Source organism: Geotrypetes seraphini, chromosome 8 (genome assembly GCF_902459505.1).
Source record: "Geotrypetes seraphini chromosome 8, aGeoSer1.1, whole genome shotgun sequence".
In the NCBI taxonomy this organism is placed as follows: domain Eukaryota; kingdom Metazoa; phylum Chordata; class Amphibia; order Gymnophiona; family Dermophiidae; genus Geotrypetes; species Geotrypetes seraphini.
In genome coordinates, this window is record NC_047091.1 from 101,028,407 (window position 1) to 101,055,237 (window position 26,831).

Below are 26,831 nucleotides of genomic sequence, written 5' to 3' on the forward strand. Positions count from 1 at the left end.
AAAAGAAAAAAACATTATTTTCAGCATTATATTAAAAATTTGAACTGCTACAGATAAATTTGATTGTGGGTCACGGACACTGACCTCTGACCCACATGACCCGTTGACCCATCGTCAGTTCTGATTACACAGAGGCAATAAGGTTGAAGTGGATGGTGCTCTTTTCTCTGCTGGTAAATGGAGGGATACTCAATCTATGCGTGGGGGGCGGGGCAACCAAATCAACGGTAAAATATGTGTAGATGAGGGGAGACCAAATCGGTTTTATATGAAGAAAAAAAGTCACTTCTCTGTAGAACTTCAAACACGAATTTCACCTAAGTTTGATATTTCTTAGACTAAATATTTCAAAAACAATATATGCTGAAGCTTGAAGGCAAGAACAAGGGGCGAACCGATATTCTTGGGGTTCGCCCTTCGTTTTTGCCTTCAAGTCTCTGAGCATATATCGTTTTTGAAATATTTAGTCTAAGAAATATCAAACTTAGGTGAAATTCGTGTTCGAAGTTCTTCAGAGGGGAGACTTGTTTCTTGCTATGTGGTCAATGGAGGGAAGCCTTGGGTTTTGCTCAGCTGTGACGGCGACAGAGGCACACCACGCTTTGTTTACTTCTAGGGCTAGTGAGTAATGTGGGCGGGCGCCGAAATCAAAGTTCACCTCTCTATAAAAACGCCGCCAGCCCGCACGAGGCAACCACGCACGCTGAGCTGGGAGGCAATGCTGCGCTCGCGCCCCTCTGCCGGATGTGCTGCTGCCACTTCCCTGCTGCTGCTGCTGCTCCTCCTCACGGGGGCAGAGCTGAGGTCCTCGGGCGACTCGGCGGCAGGGATGCAGCTGGAGGCTGTGAAAAGTGGCATCCTCCACCGGCTGGGGCTGCGCAGCCCCCCTGTCATTCAGCAGAGGCCGAGCCAGGAAGAGATCCGCCAAATGTACCGGCTGTACGAGAAGACCTTAACCGAACTGAGGGGGAACGTGAGCCACGGAGAGTCTCGGAGGAGGCGTCACCTCCTGATCCCGCAAAGTAAGTGGAAAAGATGCGAAAGGGACCCCTGGGTCAATAGTGTTTGCACGGGGATCAAAGCGTGTGCAAATGCAGCCCTGCACCGCCACCGGTTCATTCCAGCCCTCCTTTGGTTTCGGTTGTGATTTAAGCATCTTGGAAAACATGTTGAGTGGGTTAAGCAAGCTGTGGCCCATTTCTAAAGTTTCAGCAGGTCTATGATCTGATTTGCCTTTCATCCCCCTCCCTATCCCACGTATGAGCAGGTACATAGAAAGAACAGATGTGGAGTGAAGAATGTGTTGGGCAGATGTGAGCTGTTGGGGTGAGGGGTTTCTAGGATTTCAGAGCCTGGCTGCTACTGTCTCTCTATGACCTTGAACAAGTTACTGTATTTCTCTCTCTGCTTCACCTTACCCAATTGTAACTGAATAGCAGAGAGAAGGCCCTTTTCAGGTAATCAATTTCATTAACTGTAATTATTAATATTGCAGCAACACAATAGGGCTTTTGTTTGGGTGTCAATTTTTTATGCTGTAATTAGACACTTATCTGATAATTACATAATTACACAAAACTGTTGTAGATATGTTAATACCTGTCAGTCCTCCACCTAGGAATACCAGAGGAGAGTGAGCCTCTTGGAAATGGTTCCTCTTGTATTTTGCTTCTTCTTCTTTTTTTTTTTTTTTACTGTTACAACTGATTTTGGGGGGAGAAGAGGCCTGAGAAAGGGGCATCATTATCTTTATTGGAAGTTTTAAAGTCAGAAACCGTGTGAAGGGGTTGTTGTGTTTTTTTTAATGGCTTGGTCTTAAGTAGAAGTTTCATACATGACCCAGCAGGACTGGGTTTGGGATATATCAAGTTGTATCAGAGTTGTCAAATTACCCAGTTGCATGGATAATGTGACCATACATCCCATTTTGAACGGGACTGTCCTGTTTTTAGATTGCCTGTCCCGTTGTCCCCATGCACAGCTTCGGGATGCCGAAATGCCCTGTTTTCATAAAGAGCGTCCCGAAGCTGTGTGTGGGGACAACGGGACAGGCAATCTAAAGGCAACGCTGCTCACTGCTTCGCCAATGCAGCAACAGATCAGGCGCATGTAGCAGCGACTGCACAAGCCTCCCCCCCATCAAATCTGAAGTCAGAGAGGAAGTTCTGGGCCAGCAAATCACTGCCTGGCTGGCCCAGAACTTCCTCTCCGATTTCAGATTTGACATCGGATGGGGGTGGGGGAAGCCTTGTGCAGTCGCTACTGCACGCACTTGGCCTGTTGCTGTGTCCGCGGTGGCTTGGAGAAATTGGTAGCTGCTTGGGGGGGGGGGGGCAGGGAGAGAGAGAGGATCCACAGGGGGTCTAGTCTCTAGAGCTGCGCAACAAGAGTGATACAGCAATAATGGTTTTCTGTTCAGTTTCATCCTGCAGTTTTATAGAACAGAGGAGAAGATGATGGCCAGAAAGATAAGCAGCTCTGTAGTGAGCAAGTGTTTCAGGTGGACAGTGGAGGGTGCATGTGAGAAGTGTCAGGATAGAAAGGGGATAGAGAGACAGACAGAAAGAAAGAAAGAGAAAGAAATGAAAGAAAGGATGCACAGTCAGAAGGAAGTGCAACCAGAGACTCATGAAATCACCAAACACAAAGGTAGGAAAAATGATTTTATTTTCAATTTAGTGATCAAAATGTGTCAGTTTTGAGAATTTATATCTGCTGTCTATATTTTGCACTATATTTAACAGGAGTCCGGGGGGGGGGGGATCTAGGGGTCCAGGGGAGGATCGGAGGGGGGTGTCCTGTCCCGTTTTGAGGAAAAAATAAATGGTCATGTTATGCATGGAGGAAAAGAGGTTTTAAGCCAGTCCTGCATTTCTGACAGTTCCATCCTGTGCATGATAGGACATGAAGCACTGATTTCATTAGATAGAATCAGGAACTACAAATACCTCACTGTTTTAGGATGTAAGTTTAAAACTCGGACTCAGAGATGCCAAGTTACTCTGTGTCAGGTAATTTTCCCTATCTATCCCAGTGGGCTCACAAGCTATTGAATGTCCAGGGTCTCGAGGATTGCAGGGTTTGAACCCACAACCTCAGGATGCTGAGGCTGTAGCACTAAGCACTGCACCACAAGGCTTATATAGATGCCTGGCTTATATAGATGCCTGTCCCAAAATCTTCAGCCTGAAGGCTGAAGATTTTGGGACAGTCCTGGTTTTGAACTTACATCCCAAAGCAGCGTGAGCTATATAGTGCCTGATCAATAAAATCAGTGCTGCAAGTCAATAATGCATCAGTATGGGGTAGTCAAAAATCCAGGGCTGCCCCAAAATCTCCAGCTTGGAATTTGCATCTTTGACGAATGCTAAAAAAAAAAAAATTCCTTCCTAAAGCTGGCAACTTGGCAGCTCTGTGCAGTGGTAATAGCTAACATACCAGTCACTCAAATTTCTTCTGCATTGGCAAATATAATCCCATTACATAAGTGCCACTGCCTGGCACACTGTACCACTTTTATGAGGCACTGTCTGTAAACAAACACCCAAAAGGGAAGATAGGCATCTATATAAGCCTTGTGGTGCAGTGCTTAGTGCTACAGCCTCAGCATCCTGAGGTTGTGGGTTCAAACCCTGCAATCCTCGAGACCCTGGACAAGTCGCTTAATCCTCCACTGCCCCAGGTACATTCAATAGCTTGTGAGCCCACTGGGATAGATAGGGAAAATGTTTGAGTATTTGTATTTAAACCACTTTGAATGTGGTTGTATAACTACAAAAAGGCAGTATGTCCCTATCCCTTGTCTAGCATACCATTTTGTCCAGGTAGTGGTCTTTGTGGTATGCAGTATCTGTGATATCATAATCAGTGTAGGGAAAGGACCAACCTTATTGCATGAGTGTATGATGTCATTTGTGTGATTCCCTAATGGCTGCTTGCAGGAATCCAGACTGAAGCTGTTCTAGATTTCTTATTATAAGTACAGTTTATAATCAAAGGTCAGGAAGGTGGGTAGAAGCAGTGTGAAAAAAGCATGCCTACTTCTCTTCCTCAGTTGCACTGTCTGATTTTCCCACTGGTGCCCTATCCACATCCCCACCCCTCCCTGACCCTCCCCACCCACTTCTTCATTGCAAGTGAAACAGTGGGCTGGGATCAATTCCCCCCCCTTCATATTTGTGGCCTTTGCAACCACACAGCTTGCATAATCTTGGTATGACAGTGCCCACTCCCAAAAGATAAACACCAGAACTGTTGAGACTGATACAAATAAAATGTTAGTAACCAATTATTAGTAACCATTTCAGTGATATGGGGTGAAGCAGTGGCATAGCCAGGGGGGCGGGGGACAGGGGGCCTGGACCTGCACTTTGGGTTCAGGACCCCCTGCCCCCTCCCAAAAAAAAATAGAGTTCTTGAGTCTGTCAATCATTTCAAAAATCTTTATTACCAAGTCTAGGGGGAGAGGGATTGAACCTATTTAAACAGAAATGGAAACCAAAACAGCTTTACCTGACACTAGCGTCTGGCCGTTAGCTGCATGAGTGGGAGATTCCAGCAGACATTATCTAATGTTTATGAGCACTGGGAGCCCTAAATTATGAAAATCAGGAATTTCTGGTTTTGGATTTTATATCTGATCACTTGCTTTTCCAAATTCACCTTAAGACAAATTTCTATCAGATACAGTAGATATTTCCCTGCCCCAGAAGGCTTACAATTTAAGGGCCTTATTTACTAATATATATATATATAATTGCACAATAAAGTAATATAGAATCATAAAGTGAGTTATGAACATAGAGGGCCATTTTCAAAAAGAACATCTAAGTCTGATCTGGACATTTCCTACAAGATGTCCAAATTCAAAGGCTCAGAAATGTCCATTTTTGAAAGGTGAACTGCTAGACGTGGCACAAAAATTATTTTTGAAAATCACCTACTTGGATGTCTTAGCCAACAGGACGTCCAAAGGGTGTCCAACCTTAGGACACCTAACTTTATACTCCATTTTTGACCACAGGAACATCCAAATCCAAACCCAAACCATTTGGACGTGGGAGGGGCCAACATTGCAATGGACTGGCCACACAGACAACCCAACAGAGCAGTGGGTTACCTTAGAGGACATTGCTGTGAACTTCACATAAAGGGTGCCAGATGTATATCTCACCATAACCCCCTTAAAATTTATGGTGAGTCCCCCCCCAAATGTCCAAAACCTGGTTTGAAAAAATGGGAACATATTACTCCCTGCTATCAAAAACTACACTGGTTACCGATGGAGACAAGAGTTCTGTTTAAATTTTCCTGTATCTATTTTAAATCAATATTTGGTATGGCTCCTGCGTACCTGGTCTCTTATTTTTATTTTTTTAAGACCGTTTTAATAGGTCTACACGCAGAATCCATACATTTACTTACCCAACAGTAAATGCTTGTCGTTTTAAAAGATTTCTGGATAGAACTCTTGCTTTTCGGGCAGGTAAAATCAATGACTGGCTGGGTAATATTATTATGCGTGCTCCATCTTACTTTATTTTTAGAAAATTAGTAAAAATTCAGTTGTTTGATCGATTTGTAACCTAAGGATTCATTTTTTTATCTTTTTATCCTGTATGTATTGCTGATGATTTGTATTGTTTTTCACTGATTGTCCAGTACTTCTTATTGTAAACTGCCTCGAACTATTATGGCTTTGGCAGTATATAAGAATAAAATTATTATTAATATTATTATTATACCCACCTGTCTACCACCTCAATAGCCCTTATGACTAAAGGTGGCACCTATATGGCAGTAGAGTAGGGTTTTGGTGGCCTCACACTTTCCAACATAAATGTAGTGATTAGAGTGGCTTATGGGTCTGGATTATCCTCTCTATGGTTCACTGCCTCCCCCTCCCCCAGACTGCTTAAGACACATGTATGATGCTCTACTAGATTTTCCCATACCAAGTGCTGCTGTTCTAGAAACAGGTATGTACTGTTTTATTGAGATCTTTGTGGAGTGGAATGAGATTAGTGACCATTGGGGGAGCGTGAGGGGGTCATTACTTAATCCCTCCAGGGGTCATCTGGTTAAGTGTTTGGGAACCTTTGTATTGTTTAGGTCGAGCCCAAAACGTCTAAGTTCCATCTAGGATGTCCTGGGAAAGGTTCATTTATCACTGCAAGACATCCAAGTCTAACCCACCTAAAGACTGCCCAAACACACTTCCAAGCACACCCCCTGGAATTCTGAACACACAGTGGGCAAAACACCTCGCAAGATGTCCAGAAAGTCAGCTTCAAAAATCAGCACTTGGATGTCCCGGTGATTAGGACATCCAAGTTTAAGTTTAAGTTTATTAGGATTTTATATACCGCCTATCAAGGTTTTCTAAGGCGGTTTTACAATCAGGTACTCAAGCATTTTCCCTATCTGTCCCGGCGGGCTCACAATCTCTCTAACGTACCTGGGGCTCTGGAGGATTAAGTGACTTGCCCAGGGTCACAAGGAGCAGTGTGGGGTTTGAACCCACAACCCCAGGGTTCTGAGGCTGTAGCTTCAACCACCGCGCCACACACTCCTCCAGTGTTAAGTTACGACAGTTTTTGGATGTCTTTATGTTTTTTATTATGAGCCCCATTGTTAATAAATACAAATAGGCCGCATGGCCAATAATGGAGCTTTCATTAAGCAAAGCACAATCTGCCTGATTCTATAAATAGTGCCTAGCTCAGACGTCCTAATCACAGACACCTAGTGATGCCAAATTTTCACATGCAATTCAGTTGTTTTTTAATTGGTTAAATGGTGTGGTAATTGATCATACCATTAAAAAACAAGTTTTTTAAATTGATAATTAAGGTTGTGTGTGGATATCCGCACAGTGCCTAGTGACGACTAAGTCCAGGCACCCTCTGCTGCCTAATATCACCTACCATGGTTAGGGGCGGAGAATAGGCATGGTAAACTTAAGCATCACTAGGTGCGCGAGTTAGGCACTGATAAAATAGGTCAAGGTAAAACCTGACCTAATATCCTGGCACCTACCTCAACGATGCCTAGCAACACGTAAGTCTGCCTAGGCACGATTCTGTAAAGAGCACCTAGCGGTTGATTGACAACCATGCGACCAGCACCTACAATTTAGGCACCATGTATAGAATCAGGCCCAATAAGTTTGTACTTGAGGCAATGGAGGGTTGAAGTGACTCACCCAAGACCACAAGGAGCATCAGTAGGAGTAGAACCCCTATCTACTCTCATTTGCAGTCAATCACTCTAACCGGAAGGTTGCTCTCGCAGCTTTTGGAAGCTTTGGTGCCTTTTATCTGATCTTTCAATTCCATCAATTTGTGAATTTGTTGGTAAAAAGGTTTTGATAGATTCTGAATCTTCCAGAAACTGTATACTCGCTACATCAGGTCACCTAAAGCTTCTTAGCTGAGCTTTGTTTCTTCTCTAACAAGGCACCACAACACTTTTTTATTGAAGCGCAAAGTTTGTAATGCTGTGATTTTGGTAAGCAAAGTAGAAAACTAATATTACTTTCTTGTTTTTTCTCTTTCTAAAGTGAAACTTGGGAAAAAAGCAGTAAGGATAGGTGGATCCCCAGAGATGCACCACCAGAGACTTAAGCTTGTGTTTTCCAGGACTAAAACTTTGCACCAAAAGCTTCATGTTCTCCAGGCTGAGCTCAGACTCTTTAAGAAAGTTCTTGGTGTGCTTAGCCAAAGTGACACCAGACTGAACTCAGTAGTGCACCCAGTGGTCAATATTTATAAGACAGAGGACTTCAGCCATGTAAATGGACATCTTGAACATCAACTACTAGATTCTAAGCCATTCAGTGAAGAGACTTTGACCTTTAATTTACAATTTGCCATTCAAAAATGGGTGGCCAGTTCAGAAAAGACTCTACATCTGGAACTGGACTTTGTTTTGGAGATCCCTCCAAACCTTCCTGAAAAATGGGAGGGTATCAACCCTGTAATCCTGGAAGTAGAAACCCAGAGAGGTGGTGGCTCCAGGGCAAGGAAAGCCAGAGCTGTCCTCCCAAATGAGGAAGACTGCAAGAACAGTGAGACAAACTGCTGCCGTAAATCACTCAGAGTGTCTTTCGAAGAGATTGGCTGGTCAGATTGGGTGATGGCACCCAAGAGCTACACCATGTACTTCTGTGATGGATCATGTCCCCACAACTACAAACCTGCGAGTATGCATGCACAGATTAAAGCCCGAATGCATAACCTGTCCAATGGGGCCACTCCAGCTCCCTGCTGCGTTCCTGCCAATTATGGGTCAATGGTGTTGATGCACTACAACAGTGTAGGCAAACTCATCTTGACTCCATTTGAGGACATGATTGTTCAAAAGTGCCACTGTGCATAGAAACTAGAAAAAGAAATGTATCTTCTGTGAGGTCTTGAAAAGGCGAAAGATTACACTGATTTCAACCTACTGAAAAGGTTCCTGCTTTCTCTCACGTAGGTCTGTCTGAACTTCATGCCTTTTCATCTCAGTACATTGCAGTTTTCCCAAGTCCTATCTTCTCATGAACAGCAGACCTGCAATTTGATGAATGTTGTTGGCAAGGTCCTTAAATATTTACTGGATTAATCCAACCCCTTTCTAATGACCTGATTAAGACTGGAATTGTAGTTTGGGTATGGATACACATTGTCATATGATAACTGTTAATATTAGGCTAAATAGACTGATCCAGTCCAAGGTTTTCTCCATTTACTACATGGATTGGGAGTTCCGACTTTCTCTAGGAAATCAATGGGAAATTCAGAACCATAGCTCAGGATTTTTCAAATCTATCTTGTGGACCCCACAACCATTTGGGTTTTCAGGATATCCATAATGAATATGCATAAAATAGATTTGCACATACCAGCTATCCTGAAAATCTTGACTGACTCTGGGGTCCAATGCACACAAGTTTGGGAAACTCCACTGTGGATCCATGGATGATATGGGACAGAATCAAGACTGGATCAGCATGTTTGGCTGACCTGAGGGTGAGCTAGCAATCCAAGTTAATGTTGCAGCCTACATTTTCAACACTGTATGCGTTGGTTCTACCAAGAATATTGATAGTGGAATATTTTACATTTAATTTAGTGAAAAAAAAACTACACTGCTCCTTTTCTGAGTACCAGCAGATTTCCCCTGACAGATCAAAGTAATTATACCTTACTTTCTTTGAGTGTTTTCAGTAAAAATCTAGAAGGTAGGATTTAACTTAGAAAGTCAAGCTCAAGACAAGAGATCCTGATGTGAAGGTGGACGGAGGGAAGTACAAAGGAAAGATGAGGAAATACTTCATTACTGAGGGAATGGTGGGTGCCTGGGATAGTCACCAGCAGGAAGGGGTAGGAATCGAGACCATGATGGAATCAAGCATGGTTAGGAACAGGGGAAGAGGGCAGAGATGAGCAGAGATCACATAGGGCTAGTGGTGGTCCAGGAGATAGGAGCAACTGGATAGTTCTGAATTTGACAGAAAAGGGACCTCCTGAAGTGAAACATTCCGAATTTAAAAGAAAAGAGACATCCTGATGTGATAACCCTATGATTTGGATTTTAGCCAACAGCTCTATGGTGTCAGAATTTAGAAACCAAAAACCATGTAACTATTTGCACTAATTCTATAGAATAGAAATGCCACAGTACTTTATCCAGACTCAAAAAATACCAAATTGCATTCCCTGTATTACAGTGAGGTGGCCCTCAACAGAAAAGCTGAAAATATGCAGCCAACCGGAGTCAAGAAAAAGTCAAGATAATCTTAACCTGGGGCTGGGTTTGGGGTTTTGCTTCCTGGACTGACTCCACTCATCCTTCACTACTGTATCCCTTATTCACTCTGATTGCCACTGGGCATGCCATTTGAGGGTCCTTTTACTAAGCTGAGGTAAGCAGTAATGCGTACTTACCGCAGCAAAAATGGGGCTTACTGTGAGATGGGCTCAGGCATCCTACAGTAGTTTTGGGATCAGTGCACACTGCCCCTATGCTAAAAAATAGAATTTATTTTTAATTCTGGGGTGGGACTGGGGGCAGAAAGTAAGCATGTTCTGTGCTAATCAGTTAGCATAGTTGCATCACTGCACACTGACCAATTGGCGTGTGGTTAGCAGGTGAGCCCTTACTGCCTACAAAATAGATAGCAATAGGGGCTGTTGCAATAACGGTCGTAAGATAATGGGAAAATTAGCAAGTGGCCATTAATAGAGAAAATAGAAAATGCTACCATTTTACCCCCATGGTAAAAATGGTCTTAGCATGCAAGCAGTGGTGTAGCGAGGAGGGGCGAGGTTGGACTATCATGGGTGCCATCTTGGTGGGGTTGCTGGCCCCTCTCTTCTTCTCTGCCCACCCACCTCTTTAAATCTTCGCTGGCAGTGAGCCGTATCCCCTATCTGCTGCTCACGCCAGTCTGCTCTCTTTCTGACATCACTACCTGGTTGTGGGACCAGGAAGTGGCATCAGAGAAAAAGATGAGGCCGTCACAAGTAAGGTTGCCAGATTTCTTTTCTTTTCTTTTTTTTTTCCAGAAGAGACTTACTGTTTCCCACCAAAAATGAAAATTCAACAGTGTGAAAGCCTTCAGATTTCTTCATTAAAAAAATGAAGACATGGGGTCCCATCCCACTCACACCCTGTTCTGTCCCCTAGCCCCACCCCATTCCATTCCCAGCCCCACACAAACCTCATCTCTTCTTCCCCGAGTCCAGGCCACGTCTGGAGGGCCTCTGAGTATTTGCAGATGCCACGCATCCATGCATGCTTGGAGGCCTTCCAGATGCAGCTTCGAGTTTGGGGCTTTCCAAAACCTGGACAAATTGCCTGGTTTTGGAAATCCATCTGGGCACCCAGACAGTCTTCTAAAAAGAGGACCTATCCGGGTTTTCCCAGACGTCCATTAAATGCAGGTAGGAGATGCTGCTTACTGCTGGCGAAGATATGAGGAGGTACATGGGGGTAGGCAGCACACATGATGGGCACACATGATGGGGAAGAGTGCAGGAGGGTGCATGACATGGCGATGCTGGTCGCCACCACCCTGGGTGCCTTCTTCCCTCGCTACGCTACTACATGCATATAAGGAAGCACTAAGGGCACTTGTAACTGCAGTTTGATAAAAGGGCCCCTTGATGTCTAGGTGCCTCCAGAGCTGGTGAGAAAATGTAGCGACAGACTCAAGAGATTGCAGTTCATGCATGGAAAACTTGAGACCCTTAATCCAGACCCCAGAGTAGGTCACTTCACTTACATAAAGTCCTAGGAGCAGGTGATCTTTTGTAATATCCAAACTTGAACTTGCATTCCTTTTTTGACAGTGTATTTAACAAACTCAGTTGAAATGTCACCAGTCAGTGCAAATTGACGTGTTGACTATGCATCTTAAGGGGTGGGGGGTCTAATGCATGGTTAAATTAGGGTTAGCATTTTTCAGGCTGCAAAAATCTGGACACATGGCCCCGCCCTGTTCCGCCTCCAGCCCCGCCCTGTTCAGCCCTTGCCCAGCTCAGTTCTGCCCCAGCCCCTCCCAGTTCAGCCTCCAGCCCTGCCCCCACAAACCTCCTCTCTTTCCCGGACGCCTGGTAACCCTAGGTTAATTGATTCCATCTCATCAGCCTTGCAGTTTCTTTTTTTCTCATATACATTTTGGAAGTCTGCATATTCTGATGTTTCAAAGGTTTTGCCACATTATGCAGAGTGTGTAATGTCAATTTATTACATTGTGTTGAGATTCTTTGACTGATAAATGCCCTAGGGCTCCTCTTATCTGCCAGTTCTCCCTCCCTTCTACAGCCCACTGGCTCAGGCTTCATACCATTGGCAAATGTTGGGGAGAATTGCCCATACCTGGTCCCCAATCCTCTTCTCCTTGGTCCTTTCCCCTCCACCCTCAGATAGGCAAGATCCTGAACCTTCCCTGGCCTTTGTCATTTCCTGCCCACTCTCTAGCCCCACCACAGCAGGAAATTAACAGTGTGACCTGTGTGCATCCCATGACTCCACAGTTCAAACTGCATGGCAGAGAAAGGGGAATGCAATATTAATAGGGTTACCATATGGCTCCAGAAAAAGGAGGACGGATTGTGACATCCGGGTTTTACTTCTACTGAAGCAAATGGAAGTAAAACCCAGATGTCTCAATCCGTCCTCCTTTTTCTGGAGCCATATGGTAACCCTAAGTATTAAGCACTCTCCTGATGCCAGATGGCAGGAACAAGGGTAAGAAGAGTAGGGTAGAGAGAGGAGAGCATGGGAGTAGAGGAGAAGAAAACTGGGCAGCAGGAAGTGCCCTCATCAAATAAGCTACTGTCTCTCCATAGACTTCATACTGAAGCTGTGGCACACTGAGTATACCTCATGCAGGAATTCTATTACTATGCATCCCCCCCCCCCCCCCCAAAGTCCTCTGCTACTTTCTTTAGGTTGTTCCATGCCTCCATCATCCTTTTTGTGAACATATGTTACTCCTTAGTTCACCCCTCCCCCAGCCTCCAAGCTTCACATCAAAACCTAAATTATATTACAGTCTTAGTGAAGAATCTGGAATGCAGTGCTGGTTCCTGTCATGATATCATTTGCCGTTCTGCTAACTTTCAGCCCTCTTCTGATTTTCTGCTATTCATTAGCAAACAAACACCAAATCCAAGTTACAGAATGTTTGTTTTGCTGGAGCTGCTTCCTCCAAGGATAAACTCCAAAGATATTAATATGCAACTATGAATGTCATATCTGTATTTCTAATTAGGAAGGTATTTATTCATCTGTTTTATTTATTGATAACTTATTGATATTTCTATGCCTAATAATTGTTTGTTTCTGGAGGATGTTCAAATGTTTTATATTTTTAATATATTTAAAAAGCTATTGTAATAAAAACCATATATGAGTTAAGAAATTAAAGTATTTTTTGAATGGAATACTATATCTTCTGTCTTCTTTTGATAAACAGGTTGCAGTAGGTGAGAGAGATGGAGGGTCCCTTTTACGAAGCCACATTAGCGAATCCCATAGTCCATAGGAATTAAATGGGCTGTATCGCATTTGCTACACTGGGAATCGCCACTGTGCCTTTGTAAAAGGGGCCCAGAGTGAGAGAAAAAAAAAGATTTTCTGATATAATGTTAACTGGCCACGTGGGCCAGTACATTCACAATTCAGCACAAACTAGGGTTCCCTTCTCCCAGTCGCCTCTACAGCTTCCCCAATCCATCTCCCAGCCAGTCAAGAGAACAGAAGCCATACTCAGGAAACCAGCTTTCAGTCCTCCATTTGCCAATGTTCAACATGGCTGAAGTTAATACTGTGCCACTCAAAGGCAGATAATTGGGGTGGGGGGGGCTCCCCTGCCCCAATTCTGAGAAGGGATAGGAGAGTCTACAGTTGAGAATGCCTTCACAATTTTGGCAAAAAACAAACAATGAAATAGACAAGACAAATTGGAAACAAAAAATGAAAATATACAAAAATCTGATCAAAGAAAAACGCACAAAAAATTGGTTCAACAAAAATAAACAGTAAAGAACTATTCAAACTGGTAAAAACGTTAACAGACACAACACGAATCCTGAAAAAGGACAATGAGAACCCCTCACCTGCGCAAATCCTAGCTAACTTTTAAAAAAATAAAATCACTGACCTAAGAACTACTACACCCACACCCACAACCAATACACTTTAACACCTTGAACCCCATGATCAGGTTCCCAGAGCAGACATAAATTGGGATCACTTCGAACTCCCAAACTGGCACCAGTTCCTAAGTTTATTCAGCAAATATACCAAATCTAACTGCCTACTCGACGAATGTTCCCCTAAGCTCATGACAGTTGCCCCCCCTGAATTCAAAATGGAACTATTTAATTGGTTAACAACTGCTCTTACAAACGGAACCTTAAAGAAGGATATGGAACACATACTGATTACTCCTATCCCCAAAAATCAAAAAGCCTCAACAGCACTTACAACCAATTACAGACCCATAGCAAGCATTCCCCTTTTCACAAAGCTACTGGAAGGATTGGTCAACCTACAACTAACAGACTACATAGACAAATTTAACACTCTCAGTGAACACCAATCAGGCTTCAGGAAAGGATACAGTACAGAAACTGTCATAGCTTCCATACTAAACCACCTCTATGATCTTTTCAGCAAAGGTAAAAGCGCACTGATTCTGCAACTAGACCTTAGCAGTGCGTTTGACCTAGTAGACCACAAAATCATGCTACTGTGCCTTGATGCAATAGGAATCTCGGGAAAGGTAATGAAATGGTTCCAAGAATTCCTAACAAACAGATCCTACCGAGTAACCAGCAACGGAAATTACTCCAACTCATGGAAAAACCCTTTAGGGGTACCTCAAGGCTCCCCTCTATCACCCACATTATTCAACATCTACCTCGCATCCTTAGGTCACCTACTACAAAAACTAAACCTAAAGCACTACATATACGCAGACGATATAACCATCCTAATCCCCATAACTGACATCACAAATGAAACTATAGATAAACTCTCACATACTATGACAGAAATCGAAAAATTGACCACCAGCTTCAAACTAAAACTAAACCCAGAGAAAACAAAAATCTTTTTGGCAAGCTCCAACGACAAAATAATGAAAACATCGTTAAAAATAAATGACCATGAATACCCAATCTCCAAAACCATAAAAATACTGGGTATCACTCTAGATATTCACCTAACCATGGCTGACCACACAAACCTACTGGTGAAGAAATGCTTTTACACGAAGTGGAAGCTAAGGACTATCAAAAAATACTTTGACACAACATCCTTTAGATTACTGGTGCAATCGCTGATCCTATCTACCCTAGATTACTGCAACATCGCCTACCTGGGTATCCCAAAAAAAACAGTACAAAAATTAAGATTAGTGCAAAACACTGCAGTTCGCTTGATCTTCGGACTGAAGAAAAAAGACCACATCAGCCCCTATTACAAAAAATTACACTGGCTACCAATGGAGGCGCGAATACTGTTCAAATTTGCATGCATCTGTTACAAACAAGTCTGGGGCCTAGTACCTTCCTACCTGCAAACACACTTCACTCTGCACAATCCCACACGTACAACCAGAAACAAAAACATCTTTGCATACCCAAAAATCACAGGCTGCAAATACAAATCCTTCCTAGACAGAACCTTCATGTTCCAAGCAAACAGACAGCAATCCTGGCTGGGAAACCACATAAATAAAGCCAGACAGACCTATAACACATTCCGAAAATCAATTAAAACCGCTTTATTTGACAAATTCCTTGCCTAATCAGATGACCTCTCTCAGATATTCTTTCCCCTTATAACCCCAATGTATTATGTAATTTCTTTCTCTCATGTATTCCTTCCCTATGCTTCCCTAATTATTATGTAACTTCCTTCTTCTTACATTGTGTAATTTGCTGATTTTCCAGACTTCTTTCTATGTGAACCGCCTAGAAGTCAGTTTGACTATGGCGGTATAGAAAAATTAAGTTGTTATTATTATTATTATTAAATCCAGCCGTGGCATCCATCCTCAGTATTTGCTCATTGGGTTTTATTAACTGCCTTTATGAAGAGATTCACCCGAGGCCTCTAAAACAATTCTGTAAGAGCTAGTAATATCATACAATAGCACTGAACGATGACAAGTTTTCCTTTCACATAAATCTTTCTAAAATGCTGTAGAAATTTTCTTAAGAGCTTGTTTGGATGATACATCAATGCACAAATAATATTTACAGGATTCTAACAATTGGTTTGAAGAAGACCTTGCTAGCAATGTTTAATAGTCATTAGATATACCACCTAAACTGAACAGGTAGGTCAAGGTGATGAACAATAACATCAACAAAAAGATAGACCAGAAACAATCACTTAGGCAAGTAGTGTAAAATCAAACATACTCAATGGACTATAAAAATGTTCAAGAGGAGAGGTAAAAGAATGGATCCTTGTGGTACCCACACAAGGGAGAAAATGAGGAGAAGAAACAGGGGAAGCAAACTTGCAAAAAAGCAAAATGAATGACCTTGCAAAAAAAGTGAACCAATTAAGTGCAAACCCAGATATCCCAATACCTTCTGGAGCAGAAGTGAATGATCAACAAGACCAAAAGCAGCTGACTCATAGTCAATCTGGAGTCTGGCAACCAAAAGCAATAGTAAAAAAAAAAAAAAAAAAGGTGTCTTAAGCAGAACTTTAAACTTTTTGAATGAAGTCTCACTGCAAATGTGCGGTGGAAGGTCATTTAAGAGACTAGAACCACCAAAATAGACTCTAGATGAGTATTACAGGGTCAAGGGAGCATGAGATGGTAGGAATCTAGGGATCATGAGGATCTTGTAGGAGTATAGGAGACAGTAAAAGGGAGCAGAAAGAAAGGCTGGCCAGAGTAGTAAGCTGTATATGTATGAGAGGGTATTTTGAAGAATATACAGAAAGGGATTGGGATCCAGTGAGATGATCAGACCTCTTGGCATGGAGATGTCTTGTTGCTGAGTTGCATAAACTTTGTAGATGTTTTCAGGTGGCCTGGTAAGCCCTCATAAACATTACAGTAGTCAATGAGTGAGATCAGAAAGGTATGCATAAGGGTGTGGATCATGAAAATTTGAGAAAACTGCATATAAAGTGAAGTTTATGCAGCACAGCAAAGCTTTGTTTGAACACATTTAAGATTTGCTGAAGAAATGATGGCTAGAAGTCAATAATGACCCACAAATAACAAAATGATCATTCACCAGACTTTGTCAGGACAGACAACAGAATATTTTTAAAAAGCTGCAGTGTATATGCCAAAAAGATCATTAAGGTTAGAAACAGCAATGCAATTGTTAGTGGATTCAGCACATTATGTGACAACAAGTCAAGCATATTTCTTGAAAGGAGGAGTCAGATTGTGGAAAGTATGTTTATGTAAGAATATAGAACAATTTAGGTGACTGCTCAAGACTCAGTTTGTGAGGGTCCAACCCGACCATGTGCCCAAGACCCCGCCCCCAGGAGGGACCTAAGGCTCCCGGGCCTATTCTGATTGGCCCAGGCGCCTTAGGCCCCACCAGTAGGCGGAGCTTTGGGACGGATGGGCCAATCCGGCCTCATTCTGTCGTTGGCTGCCTGCCGGACAGGCGGGTTTGGCTCCCGTCTGTCCGGCCAACTACACAAAGGTACGGGGAAGGGGGGGTAGGGGTGTCATGGGGGTCGGTCAGGGGGGTCGCGGGTCAGCTGGGGGGGCGGTCGGAGGTTTTTTGGGGGGGCGGTCATTGGGGGAGGGGGTTGCGTCGAGGGCAGGAGGGCCTGGGATCCCTCCTGCCCGTAATGTAGTGCGGGGTGGGGGTAGGGGGTCGCCGTGGCCAGGAGGGTTTGGGCTCCCTCCTGGCCCGATATTGTCGGGGAGTTGAGGAGTCGGCGGGGCAAGAGGGCTTGGGCTCCCTTTTGCCCCGATCGTGTCAGGGGGGGGGGCAAGAGGGCTTGAGCTCCCTCTTGCCCCGATCGTGTCGGGGGTGCCGCGGTTGGCTGGGGCAAGAGGGCGGGAGTGCGTGCGAGCGGTCCTTCAGGGTGGGGGTGCGGGTGGGAGTGCGTGCGAGCGGTCCTTCAGGGTGGGGGTGCGGGTGGGAGCGCGTGCGAGCGGTCCTTCGGGGTGGGGGTGCGAGCGGTCCTGCGGTGAGGGGGTGTGAATCGGACGTCAGGGGGAGGAACTATGTAAAAAAAATTTTGTACAACGCGCTCACGCGTATACCGCACAAGGTTATGCACGGTTTGTAAAAACACGTATAACGCGCGCGTTATATGCGTGAAAATACGGTACTTAAAAAATAAACCAGTATTTATAAAATAAATTAAAAAGAAGAAAAAGAAAGAAGAAAAGAGTTCTAATAATAAGTTAGAGTAAGTTAGTTTTGCACAATTGGGTGAGCCAGTGATGAGTGCTGCCACACTGTATTATATCACGATTCAGTTTACAGGTGGCGTTCTGAGATTCCCCACATGTGTTAAAGTTGTTAGTTAAGAAGCATGATATAAAGAAATACAGTGATTAAAGTATACGTGCTTATATAGGGCATAATTTCTTAAGGCAGGAGGGATGAGCTATTATTCTGTTGAGCTTTTTATATAAGAAGAATGTATTTTATCTGTTAATGTGATTAGATGTGATTGTTATCTGTCCTGTGATAAACTGTGTATGTATTATTGTGAGAAGTTTTAAAATAAATAAATAAAAGAAAGAAACAGGAGAGATAGCTAGACCAAATAAGATGAGAGAAGAATAGTATCTAGCATGTTTTGGTCTTCTCAGGGTTCAGAACCAATTTAAATAGCAAGAGCATCAAGGCAATTTTGAAATGGACTTAAATCTATATTATTGAGATGGCTTGGGGAAATCCACTGCTTATGCCTGGGATAAGCAGCATAAAATCTGTTTTACTCTTTGGGATCTTGTCCACTATCTGTGACCCAGGTTGGCCACTGTTGGACATAGGATACTGGGCTTGATAGACCTTCGGTTCCAGTATGCGATTCTTACGTTCTTATGTTATGTTCTTATATTAAGTGGTGATGTAAGAAAAATCATGAAGATATCATTTAGCCCAGTATCCCATGAAGGCAGTAAGGCTATTTTTAAGTTCTTGTGTACATAAAAATAGAAACTAATGATAAAGGATTGTATTAGGGTGGCTAAAGGGTTGATAAAAATGTTAAAGAGGAGAGGTGAAAGAATGGATCCTTGTGGTATCCTATAAGAGAGAAAATGAGAATAGGAAGCCACATGAGAAAGGAATGATCTTGCAAAAATGACGTGAACCAATTAAGTGCAGACCCAGAAATCCCATTAGCTTCTAGATGATGGAGAAGAAGTGAAAGCAGCTGAAAGATCATGTGAGCGTATAGTGAAATTTGCTTTGTAAGGAGGTGATATCTGATTCTGTGGTATGGAGCTGTTGAAACTCTGCCTAGTGGGGGTAAAGGATCAATGAGGGTTCTAAAGTGTGAGTGTAAGGAGTTGAGAGTAGACAGATTTGAAATGGGGTGATATTTAGCCAGGAGGGCAGGATCAATTGAGGATTTATTTTTAATTGAATGAACCAATGCAGTTTTCTAGGAGGATGGTACTGAGCCAGAGAAGATGCTGTGGGCGAGTACAGTCAGTGCCAAAGGAAAGACTAAAGAGGTTAGGACTCTTCAGCTTGGAAAAAAGACAGCTGAGGGGAGATATGACCGAAGCCTACAAAATCCTGAGTGGTATAGAACGGGTACAAGTGAATCGATATTTTACTGCATCTTGGTTTTACAAAGACTACGGGACGCTCGATGAAGTTACAGAGATATACTTTAAAAACCAATAGGAGTATATATTTTTTCACTCAGAGAATAGTTAAGCTCTGGAACGCATTGCCAGAGGATGTGGTAAGAGCGGTTAATGTAGCTGGTTTCAAAAAGGGTTTGAACACTTTTAGGCTTTCATTTCAATCAGAATCGGGGATGGGATCTGGTGCCATGAGCTGGGGATTCTTCCTGCATTCTATATTCCAACCTTTCTTATTAAAATAATTAGTTCTGCCCCCCCTCCCCCCCACACACACACCTTTCTGGTCTGGGAGATACACAACAGGGTTTCTTGTGAAACCCTGTGATCAGGGGTTCCGAATCTGCCACTAGGAACATAAGAACATAAGAATTGCCGCTGCTGGGTCAGATCAGTGGTCCATCGTGCCCAGCAGTCCGCTCCCGTGGTGGCCCCTAGGTCAAAGACTAGTGTCCTAACTGAGACCAGCCCTACGTACATTCCGGTTCAGCAGGAACTTGTCTAACTTTGTCTTGAATCCCTGGAGGGTGTTTTCCCCTATAACAGCCTTGGGAAGAGCGTTCCAGTTTTATACCATTCTCTGGGTGAAGAAGAACTTCCTTACGTTTGTACAGAATCTATCCCCTTTCAACTTTAGAGTGCCCTCTCGTTCTCTCTACCTTAGAGAGAGTGAACAAACCTGTCTTTATCTACTAAGTCTATTCCCTTCAGTATCTTGAATGTTTCGATCATGTCCCCTCTGTCTCCTCTTTTCAAGGGAGAAGAGGCCCAGTTTCTCTAATCTCTCGCTGTATGGCAACTCCTCCAGCCCCTTAACCATTTTAGTCGCTCATCTCTGGACCCTTTCGAGTAGTACCGTGTCCTTCTTCATGTACAGCGATCAGTGCTGGATGCAGTATTTCAGGTGAAGGCGTACCATGGTCCGGTACAGCGGCATGATAACCTTCTCTGATCTGTTCGTGATCCCCCTTCTTAATCATTCCTAGTATCCTATTCGCCCTCTTCAGTGAGTAGATCAGTCTGAGGGCTGTGTTTTGCACATTATGTTTGGTAAGATCGAAGGAACCAGGCTGGACACATTGAAAACAACCATGGGAATGACGCTGGAGGACCTTTCTGGACTAGCACAAAACCTGATTTCTTTTCATATCCACAATTCATCAAGTCGCTAGGACTCAAACACAAGTCGATGGCACCTAACAAAAACAACTTTCGTACGAATGCAGTTAAAACCCAAATTAGCATCTCTCAGTGTGTGTCAGATATACTAAAGCATTTCTCTGAGTTTGTTTGTGGGAAAATACTTAGACCCTGACACAGCACCAGATGTACCTAACTGAACCTTTTGGATAATTAGGTTGTAACTAGCCAAGCCAGAAGAAATGCAGAGCGTTCTCTGATTAATACAATGGGACAAATCCTTTAGTTTAGTACATTATGGGCTATAATTTTCCAGCATTCCCACAAGTGTGCTCTTCTGAGTTCATAAACAATACCAAGAATGGAAAAGAGAGCCATTATTCAGAGCAGTGGAAAGCTAGTATTAACACCATCACTACAGATAAGCGATGAGGAATTCTTCCCTGAAATCTATAAGTACGCTTTGTTTTTCTGTTTGTAAACCAAGACTCATTACAGGAGATCTGGTTCTGTGTGGGAGAGGGGATGTCCTGAGGGTTTCCCTCCGCTCCTGGTCCCCATGGGCAACTGCAGCTGACTCCATCACTTCCCATTATTTACATATGAGCAAAGATGACTTTCTTCCACTCTCTAATGCACCTGTTTCAGCCTTAGAGCATGGTGTTGGAAAGTGTACTTTTGAAAGGAAAGTTATTTTTAGACATCTTTTAAGCCTGCCTTACACAAGAGGGGCTGTATTTTAAGTTTTTAGCTTTTTAGGAATTGTTACAATAAATACTGTGGGAAAGATTCAAGCACATTGATTTATAGATCTTTCTTTTCCAGTGTTTGAACGTTAGGAAAGAAGCAGGAAAGTCACACACATAAGATTAAAACACAGGTTCCAGCCCAAAGCAGTGCTGAACATGTTAAGGGTCCTGGACTCAATTTCCAGCTCAGATCTTCTGCTGCCCAGGCCAATCAGAGCTGGGGATACTATGAACCTTGAATTCATGCTTCTCTAGGTTACAGGAATCATGGTCATTGCACAATGCTGACTCCTAGTGGCTGGATTCAGGGCCTATGATTATAGTGCTTTAGATAGATGCGCCTGTGTAAATAGCTAAGCTTTCAGTCCTGCCTTAAATTTACAAAAAAAAGGTTCTGTACTTGTAAGGAGGAACACAAAGAATTCCATTGTGCAAGAGCCAAATAAGAAATGCAACATGGACTTTAATTCAAACCAGGAAGTGGACGGTGATGGAGCAACCAACAAATGGGTCTGTGAAGACTACAGCAAGTGAACAGATTGATAAGGCAACAGTAAAGAGCAGAGAATGATACGGTGACAGAATTTGTCACCGTCCCCGCAGATAAGCATGGGAAACCATCCTGTGTCATTCTTTAGTGTCTATCGCAACCTCTGTCCTTCTACACCAGCATTCTTCAATGCAAGGCTTGAGGGTCAGTAACTGGGCCCATACATGCTCTGATCCTTCCCTCTCTCCTTAAAGAATGACAAGGGGATGGTTTCCCGCGGTTAACCAAGGAGTTGCGCACAACTGTCTCCCTATCATTCTCTATGACAATTCTTATGTTCTTATGTAAGCAAAGTATAGGACAATCAAGCCATTGAGACATCACTGATGAAGTTGGCTCTTAGGCACTAGTGGAATGAGGCATTATGACATCACAACATGAGCTCTAGAACAGTGGTTCCCAACCCTGTCACCCTTATGCAATGGCCATACCTTCTTTTCCCCTGGGAGCTCCACAGTAGAGAATGACGCGGGGACAAATTTTTCCCCATCCCTGCAGGAACTCAATTTCCATGTCCTATCCCTGTGAGTTATGTCGCTGTCCCTACCCTATTTCTGAAAGCTCTGCCTTAACTGCACAAGCCTCGAACACTTATGATTTTAAAGTGTTTGAGGCTTGTGCAGATGGGGACATAAATACACTGCTCCTTTTTTGTAATTTTTCTAACTTGTGAGCAACTTGTTACAGGAAGGGCCCTCAAATTTAAGCCCACCCACCCTATGTGGTCTGTTAAAGGTCTTAAGCAGGGGTAGGTGGCATTTTTTTTTACTCTGATTCCACCCTCCCCCCGCCCCCCACATTAATGGGTGCCAACTTACACATAAGTAGGGTTGCCCCATTCCGCCCCCAGTCATGCTCCCACACAAACCTTCATCGTTTTCCCTGAGCTTGGGGTCACATCTGGGGGGCCTCCAAGCATGTGCAGATGTGACGTGATGATGTCGCATGCAATGTCATCGCATCACAACTATGCATCCTCAGAAGCCCCCCAGAACTGGCCCTGAGCTCAGGCTCTCCAAAACAGGGACAAACTGCTGGGGTTTTGGAAATCTGGCCGGGCACCCTGACAGCCTTCTGAAAAGAGGACATGTCTGAGTTTTCCCAGACATCTGGTAACCCTACACATAAGTTTGGTTTTCCTTCTCTCATTTCCAATTTTTTTTTACTCCATTCTTCCCCTCCCCCCCTAGAACTACTAGCCTCATTAACCTTATTGATTAACCTGCATGATTGTTTCCTTATTACTAGCTGGGACTTCTCCAAATTTCTAGATGGCAGTCACCTCTCCTAATGCTGACAGTAGGGGCATGTGATATTCTGATAGTCTGCAAATCTCCAGGAAAGCAGGATAAAGTTCAGAAGCTGTCAAACTGGAAGCATCCGGTCAGCTCTGAATCAACAGCCAGTCCTGGAAGACTCCTGCAGACCAGCTCTGTGAGATCACAGGATGCTCTGAGCTAATGTTCCATATCCTGATAGGCAGGCTTTTCACATAAGCAGACAGGCCTATGGCCTTTTTTTTCTTTTTTAGTGGAATTCCAGATCTGTTTGCACAATTGCAAGTTGTAAAAATTCTGCCCCATAAAAGCTAGAAATTCCAGGGCTATCACTGCTGGTTACAGTTCAGAAAGGAAAGAACAAATTAAATCTATGAATAAGTTCAGTGTCATTATGATTCTTTGAAGTTTATATAGTGCGGAAAGAAAAAAGTCATTCTTTCATTTGAATTTGAGTGACTTCATCCCCAAAGAATCTTAAGAATCATCCTAGGAAGCATTAATCCATGGTTTCCCAAACCTCAGCCCTTCACGTAGTAATGGCAGTTTGGTAATCTTTTTAAAGTTCTACACTTTTTTTTTTTTTTTAAACAAAGTGACAGTTTCAGTGCAGCCTCCTAAATTAATAGAGGGTTCTTTTACCAAGCTGAGTTAAATGCTAAGGCGTGTCTAACACAACAATAATAGCCTAGGGCAGGACATGATAAAGCAGAGTCTCGCAAACTTTTTCTAGCCTCAGCACACTAAGCTCGGGGCTGAGTCTAGAGGGCCGCCATGCATGTGCGGATGTCGACTGATGAAATCACATGCATGTGCATGGCATCATCATGTTGATGTCCGCGCATGCTCGAGGGCCTTCCAAAACCCGAACAAACTGCTGGGTTTTGGAAATCTCTCCATCTGGTAACCCTAAAATTACATTTACAGAGGTATGCTGGGGGGCAAGGAGGAGGAGAGGCACCGATGCCAGTTAGTGACAGGCTCACCCGGAATCTCGCCATGGCACACAATTTGCGATACACTGTGATAAAGCATTCTGCATTAGTTTTGCCATGTGCATGTTAACCATGTGCTTTTTAGTTGCTCTTCTCTGGACCCTTTCGAGTAGTATCGTGTCCTTCTTCATGTACGACGACCAGTGCTGGATGCAGTATTCCAGGCGAGGGCGTACCATGGCCTCGTACAGTGGCATGATAACCTTCTCCGATCTGTTCGTGATCCCCTTCTTAATCATTCCTTGCATCCTATTCGCCCTCTTCGCCTCGATGGCCGCTCAATATTAATGCTTAGTGGATAATGGATAGCTAGATATGTTGCATGAATTAGCTGGCTATTCATGAAATTTAAAGCACTAACTAGCTATGTTTGGTGGCCAAATCAGGCAGCTTTATAGCGGGCTGCTGTAAACTTAGCTGTCCAGCGCTAAATATAGACTTAACCAGCTAACTTTATAACACCCTAAAATAAACCGGAGATTCAATGCCAGTCACTGGAAATGGCCTGGCATTGAATATCTAGGCTCAGTGCTGACTGCAGGAGTCAGCCCAGCTACTTCCTGCAGTCTAAATATCGGCCCCAATTTGTAGAAGTTAAAAAGTTTAATTAGCACAGATGTGTGATATGAACGAACAAAAAGATAAAATTGAACTGAAAATGTTTCCCCTGTGTACATCCCTAACAATGGCCGCAGAGGTGAAAAAAAAATGAGGCTTGGCAGAATAGAGGTGACGCCTCGAATCTCTGGTGGGTGTTGCACCTGACTGACAGGTCAAAGAAACAGATTAGTACCAAGAGAACAGCAAGTTGAAGGACTTTGTTTTGACAACATAACTTCAACAAGGTCATTTCATTACATTAAGGTGACCTGCATATTGTGTAAATAAATGTAGGTGGTGATCTGGTATTGCAAATGTTTCATATAGAACCTTTTAGAAGCACCTTCTAATGTATTCTGTACTTGTTTTTCAACTGTCTGTGCGATATTTATTTTTAGGATAGGCGCAGCACAAGAAGAAGCAGAGAACGCCAGGGCTGCCAAAAGACAAAGCCGGGCCTGGGGCAAACAATGGGCCTGCCACTACCCCCATAAAATTGAGCCCCCCTGTATCTTTTAAAACACAGTTTTTCACAAGCACAAGCAGCCTGCGACTGATAGACACCGCTCCTACTGGCATGTCCCTGCCTATGCAGAAACAGGAACTGGCGTTACAGGGAAGGCTGTGCAGCTGGTGCGAGCAGTGTGTATCAGCCACTGGTTACTTGTGCTCGCCGCAGACGAAGAACTGGTGTTTTAAAAGGTTGGGGGGGGGGGGGGCTTCAGCTTTTAGAAAAATGAATTGACCAGTACTAGGGTTACCAGACATCCAGGAAAACCCAGACATGTCCTCTTTTTAGAGGACTGTCCGGGTTCCGGGATGGACTTTCCAAAACCCGGCATTTGTCTGGGTTTTGGAAAGCCCCGACAAGCTCCGGCTGCATCTGGAGGGCCTGTAAGCATGCACAGATGACATCACACACATCTGCACATGCTCCAGGCCCTCCAGATGCAGCCAGAGATCGTTAGGGAAGAGAGGAAGTCTGGGAGAGGAATGTTGGTCGGTCCGACGCTTCTGCATGGAGAGCTTGGGAAGGCAGTGGGGGACGTCAGGGAAAGGAAGGCTGATCGGCCCGGTAGATCGGGACGGCAACATGAGTTTATCACGAAACCCGGGATGGGCTCCACGATCGACTCATGTTGCCTTCCCGAACTACCGGTCGATCGTGATTGATGTATTGGGCACCCCTGTACTAGAATATCAATACACCCAATGTAAAACTAAATAAGCCAGATTAGTATAGATCGATCCTGCACAGTCAATGCTAATAGAAAACCATATCTTTCATAGACACATAACACAGAAACACACTCGTTCAGTATGGAATAAGTAATCACAAACTAAAACTAGAAATATATAGACAAAAGTTAAACTGAGCCACCAAGAAGCCGGACTTTGCATTCAATGCAGGGAAGGGGTAAAACGCGGACCTCACGGACCTCGCGGATCTAAACCCGCACGTCCTTAAAAATCTGAGGTCGGTGCCGCCTGTAGTTAGTTTCTGGCTCTGACAGACCTCGGTGACAATTTAGTGCTGACGGATCCGTCTCAGCATAGGGAGGGGAAAGTATTAGGATCCGTCAGCGCTACAATGTCACCGAGGTCTGTCAGAGCCGATTTACTGGGGCTGCAGGAAACCAGTTTAAACGATTCGTTTTGGAGCCGCTCCAGCACTAGTCTCTGGCTCTGACAGACCTCGGTGACATTTTAGCGCTGACGGATCCTAATACTTTCCCCTCCCTATACTGAGATGGATCTGTCAGCGCTAAATTGTCACCGAGTTCTGTCAGAGCCAGAAACTAACTGCAGGTGGCACGGACCTCAGATTTTTAAGGACGTGCGGGTTTGGATCCGCGAGGTCCTTCAGGTCCGCGAGGTCCGCGTTTTACCCCTTCCCTTCAATGCAGCACTACAGAAACATTGATGCATGTTCCCTAATATTGTACAAAATACAAAGAAAGCAGATGTAAATTTTAAAAAAGAGAAATAACAAATCATCACTTTTCAAATTAACAAATAAAGGGGTCGTTTTACTAAGGTGCGCTAGCTGTTTTAGTGGACGCTAAACGCTAACGCATCCATTATATTCTATGGACACGTTAGCGTTTAGCGCACGCTAGAACGACTAGCACGCCTTACTAAAAAGGACCCTAAATCTAAAACAAAAAAAATGGAAAATAAGATAATACC

General features: G+C 43.7%; 1 protein-coding gene across 1 annotated transcript; it reads left to right on the forward strand.

The window, feature by feature from the left end:
* Positions 1 to 682: 682 nt before the first annotated feature.
* On the forward strand, positions 683 to 12,938 carry GDF15 (growth differentiation factor 15). The gene is made up of 2 exons (XM_033957130.1): positions 683 to 1,022; positions 7,562 to 12,938. The coding sequence occupies exons 1-2, from the start codon at positions 719 to 721 to the stop codon at positions 8,377 to 8,379; spliced, it is 1,122 nt and encodes a 373-aa protein (XP_033813021.1). The 5' UTR covers positions 683 to 718; the 3' UTR covers positions 8,380 to 12,938.
* The last annotated feature ends 13,893 nt before the right edge of the window (positions 12,939 to 26,831 follow it).